Source organism: Pteropus vampyrus, unplaced genomic scaffold (genome assembly GCF_000151845.1).
Source record: "Pteropus vampyrus isolate Shadow unplaced genomic scaffold, Pvam_2.0 Scaffold584, whole genome shotgun sequence".
Taxonomy (NCBI): Eukaryota; Metazoa; Chordata; class Mammalia; order Chiroptera; family Pteropodidae; genus Pteropus; species Pteropus vampyrus.
In genome coordinates this window covers 556,323-578,387 of record NW_011889365.1, presented here as the reverse complement: position 1 = coordinate 578,387, position 22,065 = coordinate 556,323, and the positions used below count along the sequence as shown (strand labels likewise).

The window sequence follows — 22,065 nt, the reverse complement described above, 5'->3', positions numbered from 1 at the left end:
ACCTAACTTTAGAGAAAGCTGCCAATTTGTTTTCCAAAGTGGTTGTATCGTTTCATATTCTCACTAGTTGCATATAAGAATTTGGTTGTTCCAAATCCTCACCAACACTGTCATTTTTTGTGTGCACATATGTGGTAAAATACGAGTAACATAAAATTTGTCATTTTAACCACTTATAAGTGTACACTTCAGCGGCATTAAGTACATTCATATATTGTGCAATCATCCCCACCACACTCTATGTTCAAAACTTTGTGTATCTTCTTTGGAGAATTGTGTATTCAAGTCCTTTGCACATTTTTTAATTGGGTTGTTTTTGTTGAATTCTAGAAGTTCTTTATATATTCTGGATATCAAATCCTTATTGGACGATGAATTTGCAAACGTTTTCTCTCATTCTATTGTTTTTTCTTTTTCTCGATAACTTCCTTTGATGTACAAATTTTTAAAAAGTTTTGAAGAAATCCAGTTGATCTATTTCTTCTTTTGTTGCTTGTGCTTTTGGTGTCTTATCTAAGAATACGCTGCCAAATCATAGTCATGAAGATTACCTTTATGTTTTCTTCTAAGAATTTTATGGATTTAGTTCATACTTAGGTCATCAAAATATTTTGCATTAATTTTTGTGTATGGTATGAAGCAGGGGTCCAATTTCATTCTTTTGTATGTAGAAATACAGTTGTCCTAGAACCATCTGTTGAAGAGAGTGTTCTTTCCCCACTGAATGGATCTGACACACTTGTCAAACATCAACTGGCCTAAGACGTATGGGTTTATTTCTGGACTCTCAATTGTATTCCATTGGTCTCTATGTTCACCCTTATGCCAGTACCCACACTGTTTTGATTACTATAGCTTTGTTGCAGTAAGTTTTGAAATTGGGAAATGTGAGTCCTCTAATTTTATCTCTTTTTTCAAGACTATTTTTGACTTTTTGGGTCTCTTCATAATGCCATATAAATCTGATTACCAGTTTTTCCATTTCTGCAAAAAGGAAAAAAAAAAGGTTGTTGGGATTTTGATAGGGATTGCTTGAGTCTTTAGATCACTTTGGGTACTACTGACATTTTAATAATATTGACTTCCTATTCATGAACACAGGATAGCTTTCCTTTTACTTAGATATTCTTCAATTTCTTTCAGCAATGTTTTGTAGTCATCGGTATACACGTCTTCCCCTTGGTTAAACTTATTACTAGGCATTTTATTCTTTCAGATTCTACTGTAAATGAAATTGCCTTCTTAATTTCCTTTCCAGAATGTTAGTTGCTGGTGTTTAGAAACACAACTGTTTTCTGTGTATTGATCTCATACTGTACAACTTTGTTGAATTCATTTATTAGCTCTGGTAGCTTTCTTGTAGATTCTTTAGGATTACATACAGATTGACCCTGACTTATGATGGTTCAACTTACAATATTTTGACTTTATGCGGTTGTGAAATTGATACACATTCAATAGAGTTCAAATTTTAAATTTGACCTTTTTTCAGGCTAGTAGGCTAGTAATATGCCTCACAATGCTCCCTTGTGATGCTGGGTGGTGGCAGCAAGCCATAGCTCCCCATCAGCCACACAATCAGGAGAGCAAACATACATATATATTATACATTTCCCCCAATCTTTTCAGCTTGCTTTTTAATTTTCCTAGCTACGTTGTTTAAAGGGCACACATATTTAAAGTCCAGTTAAGCAACTTCTTTTGTGGTTTGTATATTTTGTGTCCTAAGAAATCTTTGCTTACTCAAAAGCCGCAGAGATTTTTCTCCTGTTTTTAGAAGTTTTATAGTTTTAGCTTTTACATTTAGATTCATTTATTTCAAGTTTATTTCATTCCCAGTGGGATGCGCAGTCGTTCCAGCATTATTTGTTGCCGACATACGTGGGGACTTATTTCTGAACTTTCATTCTGCCATATCTCAGATTGATTATTGCAGCATTCAGTCCTGAACTTAAGAGGTAGAAATCTTCCACTCGTTTTAATAATTTCATTCTTCTAGATCACTTGTATCTCCATATAACTTTAAAATAACCTGTCAATTTCTAAAAAATTGCTGGAAGTTTTATGGGGATTGTGTCAGGTCTATGGATCAATATTAACAATCTTGAGTCTTCCATGAACAGATTACATTTCTCCATCTATTTAGGTCTTTTCTTTCAGCACTGCTTTATAAATTTCATTAAACAAATTTTGCACGAATTTGGTTAAAGTTGTCTTTCATGTTTTTGATGCTATTGTATGTGAAATGAATTTTCATTCATTTATTCATTGGATTTTTAATTTCAAGTTTCAATTGGTCATTGCTAGTTTACAGAAATACTTGATTTTTCTGTATAATGAACTTGCATCTTGTAACTTTCTGTATAATGAACTTGCATCTTATGACTTTGCTAAACTCATTTATTCTAATAGCATTTTATAGATTCCTTAGGATTTTGTTCATAAACAATCATGTCACTTACAAGAAGTATTATTTCTTCCTCTCTAATTGGTATGCTTTTCTTTCTTGCTATAGGACATCCAGTACAATATTGAATATAAGAAATCAGAGTGGCCATTCTTGGCTCCTGACCTTGGGAAGAAAAGCATTTGGCCTTTCTCCATTATGTACTTAATATTAGCTGTGGGTTTTCCAGAAATGCTCCTTCCTCAGTTGAGGAAGTTCACTTCTCATCCTACTTTGTTGTTTTTGAAATGAATGCTGTATGATTTTTATGCATTTATTGGTATGTTCGTTTTTTATTTGTTAAAATGGTGAATTACACTGAGTGATTTTTGAATGTTAAACTAACATTGTCTTCCTGGGTTAAGTCTCACTTGGTCCTGACAGTATATTATCTTTTTTGTATATTGTTAGATTGAACCTACTAATATCTGTTAAACATTTTTGTGTCTAAGTTCACAAACGATATTGGTCTTTTGTTATCTTTTCTTATTGTCTTTGTCTGGTTTTGGTATCAGGGTAATGTTGGTCTCATCAAATGAACTGGCAGGTAGACTCTCCTTTCTGAAAGTGTTTGTAGGATGGGTATTATTTTTTACTTAAATGATTGATAGAATTTACTGGAGAAGCAGCTAGACCTGGAGTTTTGTGAGGTTTTCAATTGTGCTATTCAGATTTTGAATTTTGAAGAGGTTCTTGCCAAGCTTTCCACTGCTGGAGAGCCCACCAGCTATTAATGCCATAAATGCTAACCGGAAGTGAAAAGTGATAATTACTAGAACTTTGGCTGTGAGTAAAGATTCCTGTCTGTCAAGTTGCTATGCAAATGACCTAGATAGAATTTTTTTACACTTATTCATAATAATAGTGCATGACACCTAGTAGGGAAGAATGTGCTCAAGCTTCCACTCCCATGATCCTCGATTTCTGCATTTTTATTCCCCCTTCACATTTTCCTCGCCAGATGCCATTTCTTGTTTCTTTAAGCTGGTACCATTTCTTGTTTCTAAAGCCCCAGAACCCAGCTCGTGCTAGGCACACTGCAAGCATTCAAATGTTTGTCAGAATTCAGACAGCAATAAACACTGCTCATAGTTCCGCACTGTTATCAGGGCAATAGACAAAAAGTTGAGTTCAGGACTAACTCTTCTCAGAACATGGAAAAGAGATGCCCATAGGTTAACATACTTTTTCTCTCATGGCCTAAAGTCAGGAAGATTTAAATTGTACTAGAATTCCTTAAGGAAAATTTCAACTCATGGTAGCTTTGACAGGGTTAGTGCATGAGGTTCAATCATGTTTACCTTTGAGGTTGTTAAAATAGCAGACAGCACTGGAATTTGTGCCATAAACCCCAGACCACTCTTATTCGTTTTGAGGATGAGGCAACACGACCGAATGGAAATGGAAAGTATGTTGGATCTGGGAGGTGTAAGACCTGGACTTGAGAGAATGTGTGTTTACTGATCTAAGCAACAAATGAATAGATGTGCAAACATTACTACACTGCAGAAAGAAGTATACAAAGGTGGGTTAATATTAATTGAGCCCATAGAAATGGGCAGTTATATAGGTGATGTCAGTAGGAAGATAAAAATTCACTCTCTTTCTCTGGACTGGGGTAAATGCCACGAAGCCACCTTCAGCAAAACTGGTTAATAGCTAAAGGATTTCTTTGTTCTTTTCCTACTTTCCCTCTCACTTCTCAGTTCCTACCCCTTCTCCACTCTGCTGCTCCCATCCCACAGCCTCCCAGCACTCCGGGGAGATCCCATCCACACCTGTCCTTTCAAAATCAGGCCAGCTTTGAATTTCGAATTCCCTTAGCATAACACACAAGCTCACAGCTCGCTAAAGTAAACCTCTCAGAGGATTCTGACTTTTTAAATCTAAAGGAATTTTTAGAGCAAATTCCAGTTACTGTGCAAGACAGACAGGAGAGGTGTTTTAGGGAGCAGAGGAGCCCTTACATAGGCATTTCCCCAAATAGGTTGCCATCTACTTGTGAGGCCAGACCGACTTCTGAAGGTATTTTACTTTTACTTTAAAGCAGTTTTTTTCTCAGCAACCCAGGCTGAAATAAACTCTCTGAGACATTTTGTTGGTGTAGATTTTTAAATTACAAGCTTGATCTGTTACCCTCGAATACAGTTCTTAAGGAAGATTAGTTACAAATAATTGTCAGTATTTTCAAATGACAGAAAAAATTACAGTATAGTAAAACTGGATGAATTTTTATGTGTGATAACAATTCTTTCATCACCAGATGGAATTACTCCACCCAATTCATGCAATAAATGACTATAATATTTTTTAAAGTTGCCCTAATTTTGCTACTTGAGATTTTCATGCCTATTTTAAGTCAAGACGTCAATATGCTCCTGAGGTCACCTCACCTTCCCTGGGAAGTGGTGGGGACACACATGGTTCTTCTGAGACTCAAATGGGCCCGTGAGGACCAAGGTACTATCTCATCCCTTTCATCTCAGTGTGAAAGTTCCCAGGAAATCTCTAGTTTCGTAAGTACTAGAGCTGGAGGCTTTTAGGAAAATATGAAGCTACAGATTTAGGACTTCGATAGTGACGTAAAAGAGGAGAACAGGAGGGAAGTTCTGACTTATCTTGACATAAAACTGGCAGAAATCAGCATCACCAAATTCCCATAACTAGAAATTAAGAGGGTAAAACAGAAGAGTCTGCCTGTGATGGGGATACCCCTCACGGCAGACACTGCGGATGTTTTCATAGAACCACGTGAGACAGTACCGTCAACGTTTTACATACAATTTGAATACAAATTCTTAAAATTTATAATAGAACATTAAAATAATCTTCTAATAAAATCAGCCTTATGTATAAGGAATCTAAATTTTAGTATCTTATACACTTCTAAATAAATATCTTTGATCTATCATCCTTGAAAATATTACAGTTTATGGTGATATGACAGAGACAAGTCAAACAGTATTATAAGTGAAAATAAGACACCAATTTAAAAATAAAGAAGCCTAAAAACACAATGAATTGAAATTATAGAAAAATCAAAAATGCTAAGTACATTGTAATTAAATATCTACATTGGGATAACCAAATGCATGCACAACAACACACTTTCGACTTATACAAAAGCCCTTTAAAATTCACATATCTAAATAAATAAGCAGAAACACAAAGGGAGGTACTGTACCAGCCAGTAACAACTAGAAAGTAATTTCTCCCTTTTTCTTTCAAATTACCCTAACAGAAAAACGTGAAATAATGATCACTTGCTAAAAAACTATAACTCATGTGTTTTTTAAAAATGCTGCCTATGATAGAAAAAGTGAAAGCAAGGTTTTCTAAATGTTAGACCTCAGAAAAAGAAATTACACCTGACAGATTTAAACAAAAATCAGACATTTGCCTATTTAAGACATGATTGAATTTTCGCTTAATGACCCCATAATAGGTCTAGATCAAGCCCATGATATGGATGCACATTCAAACATCTGAATGTATGATCTGTTAATACTGAATTACATATGGTGATTTAATTTCATTTGCCAAAGAATTAATTTTTTTTTTTTCTCATAAGACCAGAATTAACACATCTAGAGCAGGAACCAATATCCTATTTATCTTTGTATTCTGGTTCTTATATTCTCAGCACATAATAGGTGTTCAACAAGCGTTTACTGAATTGAGTTGAGTCTGGTGTTCATCAGACTTCGGGAAGCACTGAATCCATGATGAAACTGGTTGCCTAAGACTCAGAGGGAGCTCTTTCATTTTACTTCTAGACTGTGATTAATTTCTGGCTAGTTAATCAAGTTAGCTGTCACAGATCTGTCACAGTGTCTCATTTTAGGGCCAATTATAGATTTCTATAATTCATCTGTCCCATAGTTAAGCCTTCTTTGAAGATTTGTGCCTGCACATCTATAGTCAAGTTAAAAGAATAAAGATAATTTTTGTTATTCTGTTTGAATATTTGCTTATGATTAGCTGAATACACATGCAAACACGCACACACACACACATAACCATTTTACAAATGGAGAACAGAATCTGGAAAGAATGCGCAAAACCCTAAATTACATAGCTCCCAAGGTTAACTAAAAAAAGACATTTAAACCACAGGTAACTCCTTTTGATTATACACAAACTTATTGCAGTGATGGCTGGAAGCAACGTCTTTGACCAACGAATGTAAACCCAAAGTGTCCTTTGACCATTAGCTTGACGAGAAAGCTAAAAATGGTGTGGCTCGAACACTGCACTGTTTGCCTCTGCTCAGGGTAGCTCATTACACTAGGTGGCAGTGAAGAGGACAGCATGCTCTCCAAAGATCACTCCTTCCATCAACAGTGCTCAGATCGACTTTTGCCTCATTATGTGGATTATTCTAAGAGTCCTCTGGACTGCCACTTAAAGTCGTTGTTTCTGATGTCCATGGTTCCTCTCTGGGTGTGGGGGACACACGTTATACAACTCCTAAAATAAAAACTGTTTAGAAAGTTTCACTCTTTGATTCTCACTGCCAGCATGCCTGTCCCTCTAAATGCTGCTAGGAGAGGTAGATCCAGTGTTTAAGTTCTGCCATTCCCTGCAGTAACTTAGAGTAATAGAAGTCCATGTTGTCTGTGAAGTCCATACAAACAGGTGACTCCATGTCACCAAAAGTGCAGTATAATGCAGTTCCTCCAACGCTAAGGAAAACCGTTGCTATGCACAGCAAGACCAGTAAGATACAGGAACCACCTCCAATTTCATCTGCAAACACGAGAACAGAATATGTTTAAACCAACACAAAAGGTAAGTCCTAGCATCCAGTGTCTTCTCATTGATTAAGGTAACTGGATGTTTCTACTATTAGTCCTCTAGGGACTGGAATCGCTGACAGAAAGCTGGTACACCTATTGGCTCTACAAGGGCTTATTATATCACAAAGATACATGCTTGTGGAGCTTGTTGACGCTCAATTTAAAACTAGCTCATTTATACAACAAATAGGATTACTTCCATAAGAAAATGAAGGAAAAAAAGGCAGTACTTCTTTGTTATGCTCATAGCATTATTTTAGAATACAAATTATAACCTCACTGTCACGGTATCTTTGGAGTTCGCATCATGAGATCGCCTTAAAGCAAAGCTGATTTGATATCAAACAATAAAAATGACGTTGGGTGGGATCACTCACATCTTAATACTCGTTTTTATTTTTATCAATTAGTGGAATAGTGAAATTCTAGCTAGTACAATGATTTCTTGTTATTTTGCTTAATAATTTCGGTATGTTTGTTTTTAATAAAAATGTCCACATCAGTCTTTCCATATTGAAGAAATACAAAAAGTCTTAGTGATTATTCAGAATTAAGGCAAAATAAAAAACTATAAGAACGACTAAAACGTTTTACATTTAGCTTGATGAGGGAGTACCAAAACCTTGGAAGGTAATTTCGCAGTATCTATTAAATTTTAAATTTATCCTCCAGACTGGGACACTTTTGAGAGTGAAAGAGTATGCTAACTGAATAGAATGCCAGGACAGTAGGTGAAGACTGGGGTGGCCTCATGACAGTTCCTCTCGTTGAGCCCAGAAAATACACTTTTAGGAATTAGCTTACAGATTCATATAACACATATATTTATAAGCAAGCTCACTGCAGCAAAGTTTGTAATAATAAAAAGTTGAGAGTAATTGAGTTACTGTAGTTAAATAACTATGGAACATTCATTTAATAGACTACTATGCAATTGTTTAACAGAATGAAGTAAATACGTTCTCACATAGGAAAATGTCCAAGATTGATGGTTAAATGAAAAAGAAGTGACATGACGGTATGTCATGAACCCATTTGTGTTTAGAAAAGACACATGTGTATGCGTCGGTGTGTGTACACACACAGGCATAGATACAGACTATGTCTTGAAAAGATGAGAAACCTCCTCAGTCAATACTGGGGGGAAACCCTCAAGGAAGGGTCGAAGAACTTATACTTTTCTATTTCATTACTGTCTGAGTTTCCTCATGATTAGCATATATGACTTAGATGATTAAAAACAAGTTTTATAAAATATAAGCCAGATAGACTTTATCTGGAAGATTTTACAGTAATAGGCGAATATATTCCTTCTATGGAAATTCAAACACTAAAGTACCTCAGAGTCTAAGAGATTCTCCTCCGTTCTCCTACCCAATCGCATTCGCCTCCCACCCCAGGGGCAAACGCTGTTAAAGGTGGTGTTTCTTTCCAGATCGAAAAATATTTTCTCAAGATTTTTATATAAGAAGAATTATGTATACATCTGAAACTAATATAATATTGTATGTTAGCTATATTTTAATAAAAATCTTCAAAAAAGCCATAAGAAAGGTTATGGAATCATATTGTTCTGTGATTTGTAAATTATAGTTTAGTGGATTTTAATAGTTTACATGTACATACGCAAATATATTTTTATACAAATAAATAAATATGATCATGTCAATGTTGTGTCTTTTGGGTTTTTTTTTTTTTGTCAGTTCAATTTTTCACCACCTTTGCCTTTTTTTGGCATTGATTCCCTACCGCCACCCCTTATTTATGTTAACAATCTAATTTATGGATCTTTCCATATTTTTCTTCATAATCATAGACTTACATACAAACATTTAAATACAGTTTATTTAAAAACTTCTATTTTGTTTGTTTTATCTACATGCGTTGAAATGGATTGGAGCTGCCCTGCCTAACGTGGACGCGTGAGGCGTGTCTGGTCACTGAGGAGCAGTGGCTTGGTTTAAGGTGAGATAGCTCAGTGAAACAGGACTGTCAGTTATAAATCCAGCTGAACTGCGAGTGACAATTCAGGGTCTATGAGTGCAGACAGAATTAAGCACTTATCTGGAGAAGACCGTGCTAGTTACAAGCAAAGTGATTATTTCCAAGGCTCCTACCAACTTTAAAATTGTAAAAATTAGAAACCTCTACCACTTCACATCATACTGAGAAAGCAATAATGTGTTTACTCAGTTATTTTAACAACGCAGTTTTATAAACCTAAAAAGCACACTGACAGGTTCTTGGCTGTATTTCCACTCACTCTTATTTACCTGGGCCTCAGGTAAACCTGGCAACACCTTAAATATAGGCCTCGGAGGAAAAAGCCAAACAACAGCGATGGTGTTAAATTGCTGCTCCTAAGAGACACTTCTTTCTATACAGTCAAGAAGAAATCACCCGAGAGACTATACCTGTAATCCATAAATATTTTCCACACTTATAAAACAGGAGCATTCACTGCTGTCGAAAAGACAAAAATAGCAGACTCACTGAAAAAACCCGAGAGAGAAAACAAAACAAAACAAAGAACTGAACAAGGAAACTGAAATGAGCTCTGAACACGGAGAACCATCTGTGGGGTAGGAGGCCATGAGCTGAATTTTGCAACTTGCTCACTTCTTTGAGCAAACAAAATGCTTAAGAATTATTTAAGAACGGATGATCATTCAATTTTTTTTTTTTTATAGAAGATAAAACATCTAAGTTCACATATTCTTTTACAAATCCTGTTACCTGTTATGATACATTAAATTGTTCTTTTGGCAAACGCTAAGGGCCAGCCCTGTGCCAGCCACGGCGCCGAGCAGTTTACTTACCTGGATCTAAGCTATCGTCTATTTCTTGGAATCTCACTCTTCGCTTAGATGGTTTCTGTGGCATCTGGGCAGGATACTCTCCTACAGTATTAGTCCTCTTCTTCAATATGGAGACCAACCCTTCGGCAGGAACAACCTGTCAGAGATCATAAGAACCATTTGTTAAATTATAGAGGGAAGTATGAACGATATTTTACATGTAACAGCAACAGGGCAAATTCAACGGGTATTTGGGTTTATTCTATGCCTATTAAAAATCATAATTAATCATCGAAGTCTAACAGAATAATACTTTTGCTTCTATGCAGATGACTGCCAAATACACATGTCTAAAACTCTGCTATTCTAAAGCCCAGAACTGACTCCAGGGCCAGGCAGGCAGTGTGATGCAGGGGACAAATCAGGCCTCCTCTCTAACTACCTTGCTTTGTAGCCCCACTTCCCTGTTCAGTAATCTGTAAAATGATCACTGACGACCCCTCTTTGCTTATTTATTAGTGTTGAGTTTTGCTTTCTAACAGAAGCTGATAATCTACCATTGCTTTTTTCATTCATCAAGAATTTTAAAGAAATGAACGTGAGACTCAAACTATATCTGACACCAACTTTCAACATCAAAATGGGTGCTATCCTCAGTTCCTCTGATAAACTAGGCATTTACTAAAGAATTATCTGCTATTCAAAATATTTTAAGGACTTCTCTTCTAGAATCTCAGAGCTGGTTTACCAGGGACACGTTGCTTTGTAGTAGGCAGAGGGTGGCAATCTATAGTTAGTAGGCCAAAGGCCCTTTGCCTGTTTTTGTAAATAAAGTAATTGGAATACAGCCACGCCCATTCGTCTACATAGTGAGTATGGCTGTTTTGGGGCTACAACGGCAAAACCAAGTAGTTGCAACAGACCCTAATGTCCAAAATATTTACTATTAATATTTGGCCCTTCGTAGGAAAAGTTGGCTGTCTCATACCTCATCAGTGCCCTACCTCTACCCCTTTCTATGCTGCCTTCTGGTTTCCACTCGTCTCTCTCCTGCTTCCGCCCCAGCCCTTATTTAGGAACAAAGACAAAAACAAGAACCCTTGCCATTTAGGAGTTAAAAGACTCCCAGGTGTGGGGAGAAAGAGAGGAGAATCCCTAGGTAGAGCCAGGATGGGATGGAGGAGGCTCTATCAAAAGCTCCCCTCGGCAGCTGACTTACAGAAGTTAACTTGGGAGTGGCCTGCTGGGACAAGCTGTAGATGATGACATAGGTGGGCATTGTGGGCCCAACACTGTAGATGTCACTGACTTGCTGGTATCAGAGCACTGTAAGCTGAGGGCTGCTTACAATGTCATTTAGCTGATCAATGGCATAAAATGCTTCATATGATTTCCAGTTTCAGCCAGCTATCCTATCTCTGATAGTGTGCTATGCACAAATATTACAGATTCCTTTAGTTCTTTTTACAACTTCAGGTTTTTAAGGCCAAATAACTCAGTATAGTCTTCTACTGGTCTTCCTTGAACACGGGTCTATAGAAACCATTATCTCAAAAAAAAAAAAAAAAAAAATCAATGTTAGCAATTTGTTCTTTTTATAGAAAATATGTATTTCAGATGCTGTCCTTCTGAGAAAACTAAAGTACTTTGGTGACATTAAAATGGTAAGTACAAATATGCAAAGGAACAGCCTTTCAAATATTGCTTAAGAAAGCAAAAACATCAAAGAGCCCCTTCAAACAACGGAGAAAAAGGATTTTACAAGCCTCCAGCTGAAATGGAGAGGAAAAGAAGTCCTAATAACTTTTTTAAGAGCAAGAGATGGGAAATCAAAATTTAACAAATATATTACTACTAAAGATAACATTCTTTTTATTTTCAGTAAATGTAAAAGAATGAGGTTTTCGTAGATTATTTTCTTCATAAAATAAAACTATATATACCAACAGTGAATTCACGTATCACAGGCGTTTTCAAGTTGCTTAATTCCTCAGAATAAACATCCAATTCAGAACAGTTCTGGGATGAGCCCCAGAGGGATATTACATTAACTGTGGATCTTTGTGATATGAACTTTGAATGTGCAAATTCAAGACACAGACCCAAGTCGTAAATCAAAATACATTGCAACTATGAATAAATGGAAGTTGAAAGATTGAGAAAAACTTTGGTAACATCTGGAAAGACACAGAGTGTGCTTTCAAGACCCATAAGCCCTAGGTACCTTCCTCACCTTCGCTCCTGCTTGGCATAATCTGGGGTGTTTGGCTCTGAATGTCATGCAGTTAAGGGATATGGGCTTTCCAGAGTGGCCCTGCCTTATTTACTAAGTGTGGCTGGCAATAAACTCTGGCAACTTTTTGAAAGAGGTAAGAAGTAGAATTTGAAAAAATTACAGTTGGGTGGGATGGGCCAACATTTCAACATCCCCCACAACCGACCCTTAATTCTTGGCTAATAATCTAACCATTTCCCTATATTTTCTTTCCCTTCTTCCCTCTCGCCAAAAACGTTTGGTTTCATCAGGACCTGCTCCAGTGTCTGAGTGTGCTCTTTCCCGTTATTTCCTTTCAGTCTTGCTCAGGGACCTTTTCTAGGTTTCGCAGTTTCTTTTCTGTCTGCCCCTCTGATCTGTAGTCTTAGATGGACAACAGAAATGGTGCGACCAAGAGTTTAGGCATAGGGAATGCAAGCCCGGGGGGAACTCTAGAAGACAGGCGGGTGTGGGCCTTCCTCTTCTAGCAAGAGTTTTGGGCAGAGGCCTTAGAATCTACTCCTAGGATAGAGATTCCTACTTATCACACGGAGGCGGTTGACCATAAAGAGTTTAACACGTGGCTTTGGTAGAGTTTTCCTTAGTTCTATGGTAGAAGGGAAGTAAGCCAAAATAAGGTCATCGTCTTAGTTTGGGAGCTCACTCAAAAGACTGCCAAGTGTTTCTAAGTAGGTTGGGAAGCTGATTTAGGGCACGCAGAAATGTGTCTCTTCTAGACTACTCTAAAAAAAACATTTCTGTGCCCCCCACACCAACCATAATGTTGATATTAAAAGGTTAAGAATTTTAAAATCTCAAAAAATAAAGATTTAAAAGCTAAATTTGGTTTCCCATTTCGATTACCAAATTTCTTTGCTACCCAAACAAAATATATCGAACCCTTCTATTATGAACTAAAAGGATGCCTAAGCTGTAATTAATATAATTGTTACTGGTGGTACTCTATGAATAAGTGCAGAATTCAACAACAACAACAACATCAACAACAACATCAACAACAGCACGTCCATCTGGCCTCCCCTTCTATATTTGAAAATAACTAGTCCTGCACATCCCCTCAAACATCAATGATCATCTTAAATAGCATTTTAAGAATAAACTGGTTGTAAAAACAAAATTATTTTGGAATTCTCCTGGCACAGTAAATTCTATTGTGACAAGAGAAACATTTGGAGACCTTGATATTAGAACTGCTTCCTCACAAAATTAAAGAAAATAATACCAAACAATATTCTTCTAATGATGTAGGCTCTACTCGATCCAGAACTCAAGGATGGTAAATTCTGAACACGAACACATGCTTGGTTTCCAACTAACTTGAGAATGAACACTCGTAAGTCATATCAGTGTATTACAAACAGCTTACGTGCTGGCAATCTCACCATAGAAGCACATGTCAAATTCATTGCTACTGTCCTTCGCTGAAGGAACAGATGACATTCTCTGCCTGCTCCTTTAGATTTGGGTTCCATAATAAGAACTCGTACATTTTAGGTAAAGACAGTTACATGATATGTCATATTTAATCTTTATGACTCTCTTAGACAGACAGGCATCATCAGTCCCTTCTTACTGATGAAGGAGCCAAGCTTAGACAGCTTAAATAACACGCCGAAACTTGTAGCATCAGCTACTGGCAGCGTTTGAAGAGAAAGTCAAGATTAAACCTCTTGCCATTTCCCTAGCATGAAAAGATCTTATTTTCTGTGACTATTAACATTTTGCTTATTCCGTCTGACTTATTTTGCTCAGCATGACACTCTTAAAATTCACCCATGTTGTTGCAAATGGCAGTATTTCATCTGTGCTGTTAAAGGACAAGAATCATATGATTTCACTTGTATGTGGGATATAAAACAAAGCAACATATGAATGAATAAAAGAAACAAACAAGCAAATCAACCAACCAAAAACCCATTGAAACAGACAACACTATGGTGGTTACGGGAAGGGGGATGAAGCGGGGTAGACCACGGTAAAGGGGGTCAAATATATGGTGACAGAAGGAGACTAAACTTTGGGTGATAAACATACAGTGTAATATACAGATGATGTATTATAATAGTGTATATTGAAACATATAATCTTATTGACCAATATCATCTCAATATATTTAATAAAAATTTTGTTTAGTGTCATCTGTTACAATATATTAAACGTCTTAAGTTTCTTTTGTCTTTCCAAAGTAGTATATACCTCTAGAAACAAATTCTATCTTACACATGACCTCAACTAAAAGCTACTTAAGCTAATGGCTAAATCCGTCAATATAGAGACAGGGGGGAGGAGGTGGTTAGGGGAAGATCTTTCGTGTCATTCAATTAATCTGAAAGTGGATTAATGTCATGGCTACTACTACAGCAAATTAATATCACAAATCGCAGCAGGAGCAAGAGGCGGCAGCTACGTGCAGGGGAGCCATCTTCCAGAAGGAGCACGGTGGTGGGGATCCACGACGCTGCCTCCTACAACGCTGCCTCCTACAACGCTGCCACGTGAGAGCGGAAGATTCTAAGAAACGGACGACGATGAAGTCCATCGACGCTGAATTTTTAAGAGATTAACTGAAAAAGGAGAAAGCGTTTCTAAAAATAAAAAAAGTTTTATAATGTATCTAAGTTTCTAGATTAGGCATGACCTCCTGTTTTTGTAATTTGTTTTTGCTTGCTTAGAGGGACAGTTTAATAAGTATAAAATGGGAAAAGAAACCATAAGAATGTCACGGTACTATCCTACACTTTATCCCCCAGTAAATTCTTTAAACAGGTAGATTCCAAAACAGCACTCCTGGTTCTCCTCCCTCAAAACCGCTCACCACCAAACCCTGCGTCTAATCCATTAGCAAGTCCTGTCAGTTTCTCATTCAAAAATATATCTTCTCCACATGTCCCGCTACCACCTGAATCCCACCCTTCATTATTTCTCACCTGAATAACTGCAGTAACCTGACTGGTCTCTCTTTTCTTTGTCCCCTGCCTCCCTATATGCTTAGTCTCCACAGAACAGCCATTAAGCAAATCAGGTCACATCTGTTCAAAATTCACCACTGTTTGAATTTTATTCCGGTTCCAACCCTGGTCTAATGAGGCCCTATAGGAAGTAGCTTCAGTTTGCCTTTTCCACCTGAGCTTCCTACTGCCTCCCCTCCCCCACCCCGTGTTCGCTGTGTTCCACCAGTGCCGCCCTCCTGCTGGCCCTCCCCGGCCTTCCCCTACACCCTGCCTAGAAGAGCTCATTCCCCCAGTTCGTCTCTGCATGCTGCTGACAGTTCTCCATAGCCCTTACCAATATCTGAAGCTACACTGTTTATTTTCATGTGAACTTGTTTATTATGTGTCTCTCCCTCTAGAGCATAAATCTCATGAGAAAGGGACTTGATCTGTGTTCACCGGCGTCTCCCCACTTTCCAGAAATATGTCAGAGTAAATGAACATACAGATGAGCAATTTACATATAGACAGTACCTAATTTATACTTATTTGACTAACATAGCTTTCCCTCTTAAATAATAAAAAGTAAATCTGTTCTTAAAGGTTATTTATTTTTCAGTGAACCCAGTAAAATAAAAAAGTCTTTCTGTGTAGAGATGGCTGTTACTTATAATCTGTATAATCTGTGTTCGCTTTGTACAGAATACAAAACTATATTCAACAGGATCGCTGTGCTTAAGCGGTTTGCAATTCAGTGCAGAAGACTGTGTGTGTCCTGCAATAACAAGGGAAGGTTACAGCTAGATACAACTTTAGGAGGGATGATGCTCGGGCCCCTCCCTCGTTTGAAGTTCAGAGACGTATTTTGAAAGGAATAAACATTATGGACTTCAGTGACCAAAGCATAATGGTAGCAGTTAGCATTTCCTGGGCACTGACCAGGAGCTCGGCCCTGCGTTTGGCACTCTGCATGCTAAAAAGGCACAATGTAGATCTTGAGGAATGGGAAGAAATGAATGTGTGCAAAGGAGATTCATCACCCCAGAGCAGAGTAACACAGAAGGTAAAGATCAGAAGTGAGATATGCAAGGTATATAGCTGGGAGGCAGGGAAGAGGCCAGTCTGACTACAGTAAAGGCTGAGAACAAAGGACCAGCAGGAGGTGATGCTGGCAAGGTGGAGTGTGTCAGACTTCCACTTGCCCTGAACACTGAGCCCTGCAGCACAGCCCTTATCCTGGAGTCAAAAGGAGTCACACGAAGAGACTTGACAAGGCAAGGAATCTTCTATAGCAGATGTTTAAACTAACAGTCCCCGTGTTAGACCTTGACCCTCAGGTGTGTTTGGTTGCATCTGTACTGTTTGTTTACTTCTATTACCTGACTACCCCCTTTGGGTATCAGTTTGAGACTCTAAGTTTTATAGAGTGCTAATATAAGACCGTTTGGAGGGAGAGATGATACAAGGGTATCTGTTGCAAAAGTTCAGGGCGATGTAAATCAACAGGATAATTAAAATGGAAAAGAAAAGGAACTGGGTGCAAGAGACACGACAATCCAGAGAAGTATTAATTAACTAGAAAACTTACAGGGCAGTATAAAAAGAAAGGCAAAGATGAGACCATCTGGCACAAAGAAAATATAATCTGTGGATTTCCCTGTAGGGGCTCTTCAGACACTTCGTAAATCTTGGGTCACCGATTTCCCACGAAGCTTCTTATGTTACTAGGGGACTCTGCTCCTCCTCTGCTGCATGGAAAATGGACTTCTCCTGCTTCCCCAAAAAGAGCCAGTCTGGGCAAAACAGCCAAGACTGCTGTTTCTAAGGCCTTCCTTTGTCTGAGATCCACAGAACAGCTGCCTATGTGATCTCGCAAAATACCACTGCTCAGTCCTGGCCGCCCATCTTAATGTCATCTAACTTCCCTCATCCCATTGATCTAGCCAAGAGACCGCGATGGAGACTCTGCAAAAGTCACTTGGATTAGATAGCCTCTTTGAAGACGAATCCACAGCATTTTGGGTTGTCATGTTTCTCCCCATAAGAAAGTTCTAGGTTATGTCCTCCCTCTGTTTCCTGTGAAACAGGTAGACCTGAAGATATCTAAGTAAACGTTGCCAATTTAGGCTGAAGGCAGGGAACATAGTTTGCTTTCTTTCAGATTACAAGCTTTCTAAAGACCCAAGCAGTAGTAAAGAGACTACTTCCTATGCTGTTGCATTATGAATTTTTTCTAAAAATGAAAATTACTTGAATGTGAAACATTTGCTATAGTTTTCTGAACATACAACATTTCTGCAAATAGATTACATATGTATATGTTAATGAATAAAATGAATGGTTTGTCTCCGTATGGCATATCATGATGCTAAAATCTGCTCGCAAAGGGGATCTCTGAATTATGATTATTTTCAAAGTTAAAAGACAGATTAACTTTAGTAAAATTTACCCAAGATTTGATTGGAGTGTCGCTTATTTAGAAAACAAAACAACTCATTTACCCTCACACATAAGCTGAGTGGACTTTGCTTAGCAGTAAGGGGTTGGATCATAATGCTACCTTGAACTTGTATAGCATATTTCTTCTCTCAGGTTTTGATGCTTGGAACAACCGAAGAGTTTAAAAAGGAGATAATGCAACCCTTCCAGGTTCCAGAACCCGGCAAGTCAATGATTTTTTAGCAATACCAGGTTCCTCAGTAAAGGGGGGCTTGGGTTCTGATATTAAAATAATCATGCCAGTATATTATGAGTACTGTGATCAAATTTCATCTTTTTCCAAAAACTGGGATACTCAAATTCAGCAAACAGCTAACACCTGGTGTCAAACACCTGTTAGACTGCAGGTTGTATACATGCAGTGTCCTTATCTAATTTTAAAAAAATTTTATTAAATTTATTGGGGTGACATTGGTTAACAAAATTATATAGGTTTCAAGTGTACAATTCTACAATACATCATCAGTATATTGCATTGTGTGTTCACCATTCAAAATCAAATCTTCTGTCACCAAATCACTGCACCTGTAACGTGTGGCAGTCACGGAAAAATAACACATAAAAATTACTGAATGAGGGAATAAATGAGCAAGTCTCCCTAACTCGCTGACACTGCACACGTAAAACTTTGTTTCTCGAAAATCAAGGAAATGAACACAATGTTTTTGACGCTCTTTTAAAACAGTGGAGATTAACTTTTGATGATGGTGTGTTGTGCTCTTTTATCCATAAGAAAGAACAGCAATGCTTCAGATACAAAGCTGTCGTTTTACTGATCAAAATTACTTCCGGATTCAGAAAAGCTTCTGAAACCTAGAACATTTTCATTTACACATGTCTCTACATTAAATTAAATCAGTGTAGATATTTTTAGTTCTCTATGAGATTTTGTGTAAATTATTTCATTTTATGTGATGAATCTAATTGTTTAAAAAAAACATAACAAATACTTCCACGGGAGCCAGAGCTGATCAGTGCAGAAATGGCAAGAAAATGAAGGCAGAGAGAGAAGAGAAGGGGGAAAACGTTGGTAAGGAAAGAACATACCATTACTTTCTACCACAAACACAGTGCTAGAAGGAGCGACAAGCAGTAAGGAAATCTGTGAGGGGCAGAGTCGCTGATGGGACAAATGAGAGACTGGGGAGCGAGACAGAGAAGGACTCGGGGGGACAGCACAGCGAGGTGGAGGAAAGGGGCCTACGAGCAGCAGTGGTTCCTGAAGGCATGACAAACACTACTCAGGAGGATACTTGGTTTGTAAGAGATTATGTTCTGAATCCTCTATTCACGAAGTATGGAAGCATGAAAAACAATTCCAGTAAGATTAGCGAAGTGTGGCGGCACAGAACCCAAAGGAGCCAGGAATTTATCTGACACTTCATTGTGTTCTCAGCACCTGACACAAGGAAGATCCTTCAAGAAGGCAAGAAATAATATTTGCATTAAAAAAAAAAAGTTTTCATTGACAAGCAAACCCACTACTACCTGAACGTTTTACTTAGCCCCAAACCTCATTCTTAAGGTGTTGAGGAAATAGTAAGCATTAGCGATTTCAGTCCACAAGTTTTAAAAACCCTTTTCCTGACAAAGTTAGACAGATTTTATTAAAATATATTTCTCAAAATGAAGAAGGAAGTATCCAGAGACAGTCGGTTTGACATTATCACAGGAAAGTAAATTAGTTTTGTTAATCATATGTAACTTTCGGGGTTCTTACAACAGCACATCTTAAGAGACCAATAAAGTTTTAGGATAGAGGACTCTCACATCTAAAAAGTAACTTCACAGAAAAGACAACTTTAAATTGCAAATACACAGTTTCCACCACTGGTGTTATCTAGTGGGAAAAACTGACTGAGGAAGAAATATTCCGTTTCATTGTAATACAACGTGAATTCCACAGTGATGCCTTGCCATAAAACGTCCTTCAGGTAGGGAGGATCGACGGGAGCACTCTTGACCCTTCTTCACAGTTTATACCTAAACAGGAAAAACTAGACCAATTCTTTTCCCCATAAGGTCAACTGGATTACTGGCGTAAAAAGCAGCATCAGAGAATGTAACTAACCTCTTGGAATTACAGCTAAATTTGAATATGGGTGTGACCTTGCTTTTGATAACTTCCAGCACCAGATATATGGTTAAAATAAACAGGAGGAGGAATACTGTACTATTAGCTAGCTTGCTTGACTGACTGACTGATTTTAATTTTTTGCTATTTTTAAAAATTGTGGTAAAGTATATATAACATAAAATTGCCATATTGACCACTTGTAAGTGTACGACTTGGTGGCATTAATTACATTCATAATGCTGTACATCTGGTACCAATATCTAGTTCCAAAACTTTCATTAACCAAAACAGAAACTCTACATTCATTAAGTACTATTAAATAACTTAAAAAAAATAAAGAAAAATTACGGTTGCTGGAGAAGGGACTGCAAGTCCATTCCTTCACGACACTAGTAATCTAACAGTTATAATTATCCTAGAAAGCTGTCGCACGGTTCTGTTTTCATGTTTCTTTTGTTGTCTACTTTGGCTCTGTTACTTTTCCATTTTCCACTTTTTTTTTTTTTTTTTTTTTTAGTGATAAGACAGAATTAGGAAACAGTGGATATGAATAGGACTTAAAAGCTAGAAGCTAGCCTGGAGAAAAAACAGAAGATGAAAAAGAACAAAGGTAGTTAGTTAGTATCCCAACCTTCAGAGGAGGAAACAGGCAACAGACTCTGACAAGTAAACAGTAACTGCGCAAGGTGGTAACCCCCGGAGGCAGCATTGTGACAGCGCTAGCAGACTCTGCTCTGTCCACTCACTACACCAGGCCGCCTTCCCGAGGGGCTATAGTTCTGGTATAACTTTTATCTTTTCTTTTTTCTCTAAGCTTTAAAAATTGTATTATCAAACAAAGGAAAATAGTCTTCTTGATCCTCTCCTCCTTTTTTTTTTTATTAGCCTCATTAACCGTTTAGAGAAACTTTAAAACTTTGAATTATTTATAATACTTGTTTTAGTCAACTAGTATTGTTTGTTGAAACCTAGAGCTTATAAATTAATATTGTAAGAAAGAGGAAATTCACAACACACAATTTAATGGCTTAAAAACTCATCTGGCATCTCCTAGTCTTATTGTATTTTAAAATGTGTCTTTCATTCGGTGTGTTAAAAAATTAAAAATGTATTAATAAGAGGAAGAAACAGAGTATATATTATGCCTTCTAGATGTATGAGAGGAAAAATAAGATTTCCTTATAAGAATGTGACTAATCTTATCTCGGTCATAACTCCTAGGACTGCCAAATGAAAGTCACAGGAATATAAAAAATGGTGTTCATAATGCTTACTGAATCTGGAGGCATGCAAAATAACTTCTTGAAGCATAAATCACAATTAAAATAAATGAAAAGTGTACATTAATTAAATTTCTCCCTCACATTTGAGACCAGGAGAAATTTGTGAAAACAAGGCAATATTTGGCATATATGTGCTTCTTTCATTTTACTTTTAATCGTACTTATATCAAATCTCAGATTTACCTCTGCAATCTCTATCCTTTTTGCAAGATCATCGAGAGAAAGACAGCTATCATCGGAAGGCAGGTTCTCCTGTAGACTGTAGGATGCTTCGTCAGGAGAAAGGTCTTGAAGGAGATCGGAGTCTTCCTCTTCGTATGAAAGGGAATCTTCAGTATCTTTTAAGCATCCTTCCAAAAGGCTGGTCAAATAGTCTTCTGTTTCTTTATTGACTTGTTCCTCCTTACTTCCCTTTTCCTCTGGGGCCATAGACGCCTCGGAAAGCACTGTACTTAAGTCAGATACTTTCTTATTTTCACAAAGTACACTCTGGGAGCCCTCTGAGTCAGCCGGCCCTGGCGGTGATTTTCCATCACTGCCTGTGAGATCAGGTTGCAGCAGCTCATTTAATTCATTGTTCTCAAGTTGGTCTGTGGACAACGCCTCAGAAGCATCCTGAAGTGGCAACTGGAGTTCTTTTCGTTGAGTCTGTGAATATTCACCCTCAGAAATCAGGGCAGGAGGTACACGCTCAGAGCCTGGTAAAATCAATGGCTCTATCATTGACCCACTGGAAAGGAACCCCTTAGGGTCTTCAGCAGTGCCCTCTATTTCGGCCACATCTTGGCAGACTTCTGTGTGAGCCAGCTGCAGGCGGCTGTCATCCTCGCAAGCTTTCTCGGCAGAGTGTGGCCCAGACCTGCTCCCGGCTGTCTCTGAGGGCTGGGCGTGGAGCTCCCGTGTGTCAGCAGCGCTGCAGAGTGGCTCCGCCGTGTGGTCCCTCCCTGCAGTTGTCAGC

General features: G+C 37.8%; 1 protein-coding gene across 3 annotated transcripts in view; it reads right to left on the bottom strand.

Annotated features, from left to right (window-relative positions):
• Positions 1–4,539: 4,539 nt before the first annotated feature.
• CNST (consortin, connexin sorting protein) overlaps positions 4,540–22,065 on the bottom strand; it is a 91,723-nt gene continuing 74,197 nt past the window's right edge. For all 3 annotated transcript variants that reach the window (XM_011384518.2, XM_023525647.1, XM_023525646.1), the window contains exons 10-12: positions 21,291–22,051; positions 10,065–10,200; positions 4,540–7,195 (exon numbers count right to left, since the gene is read on the bottom strand). In XM_011384518.2, coding sequence (XP_011382820.1) covers positions 6,990–7,195; positions 10,065–10,200; positions 21,291–22,051 — 1,103 coding nt within the window. In that variant the 3' untranslated portion in view covers positions 4,540–6,989. The remainder of the gene's footprint in view (positions 7,196–10,064; positions 10,201–21,290; positions 22,052–22,065) is intronic.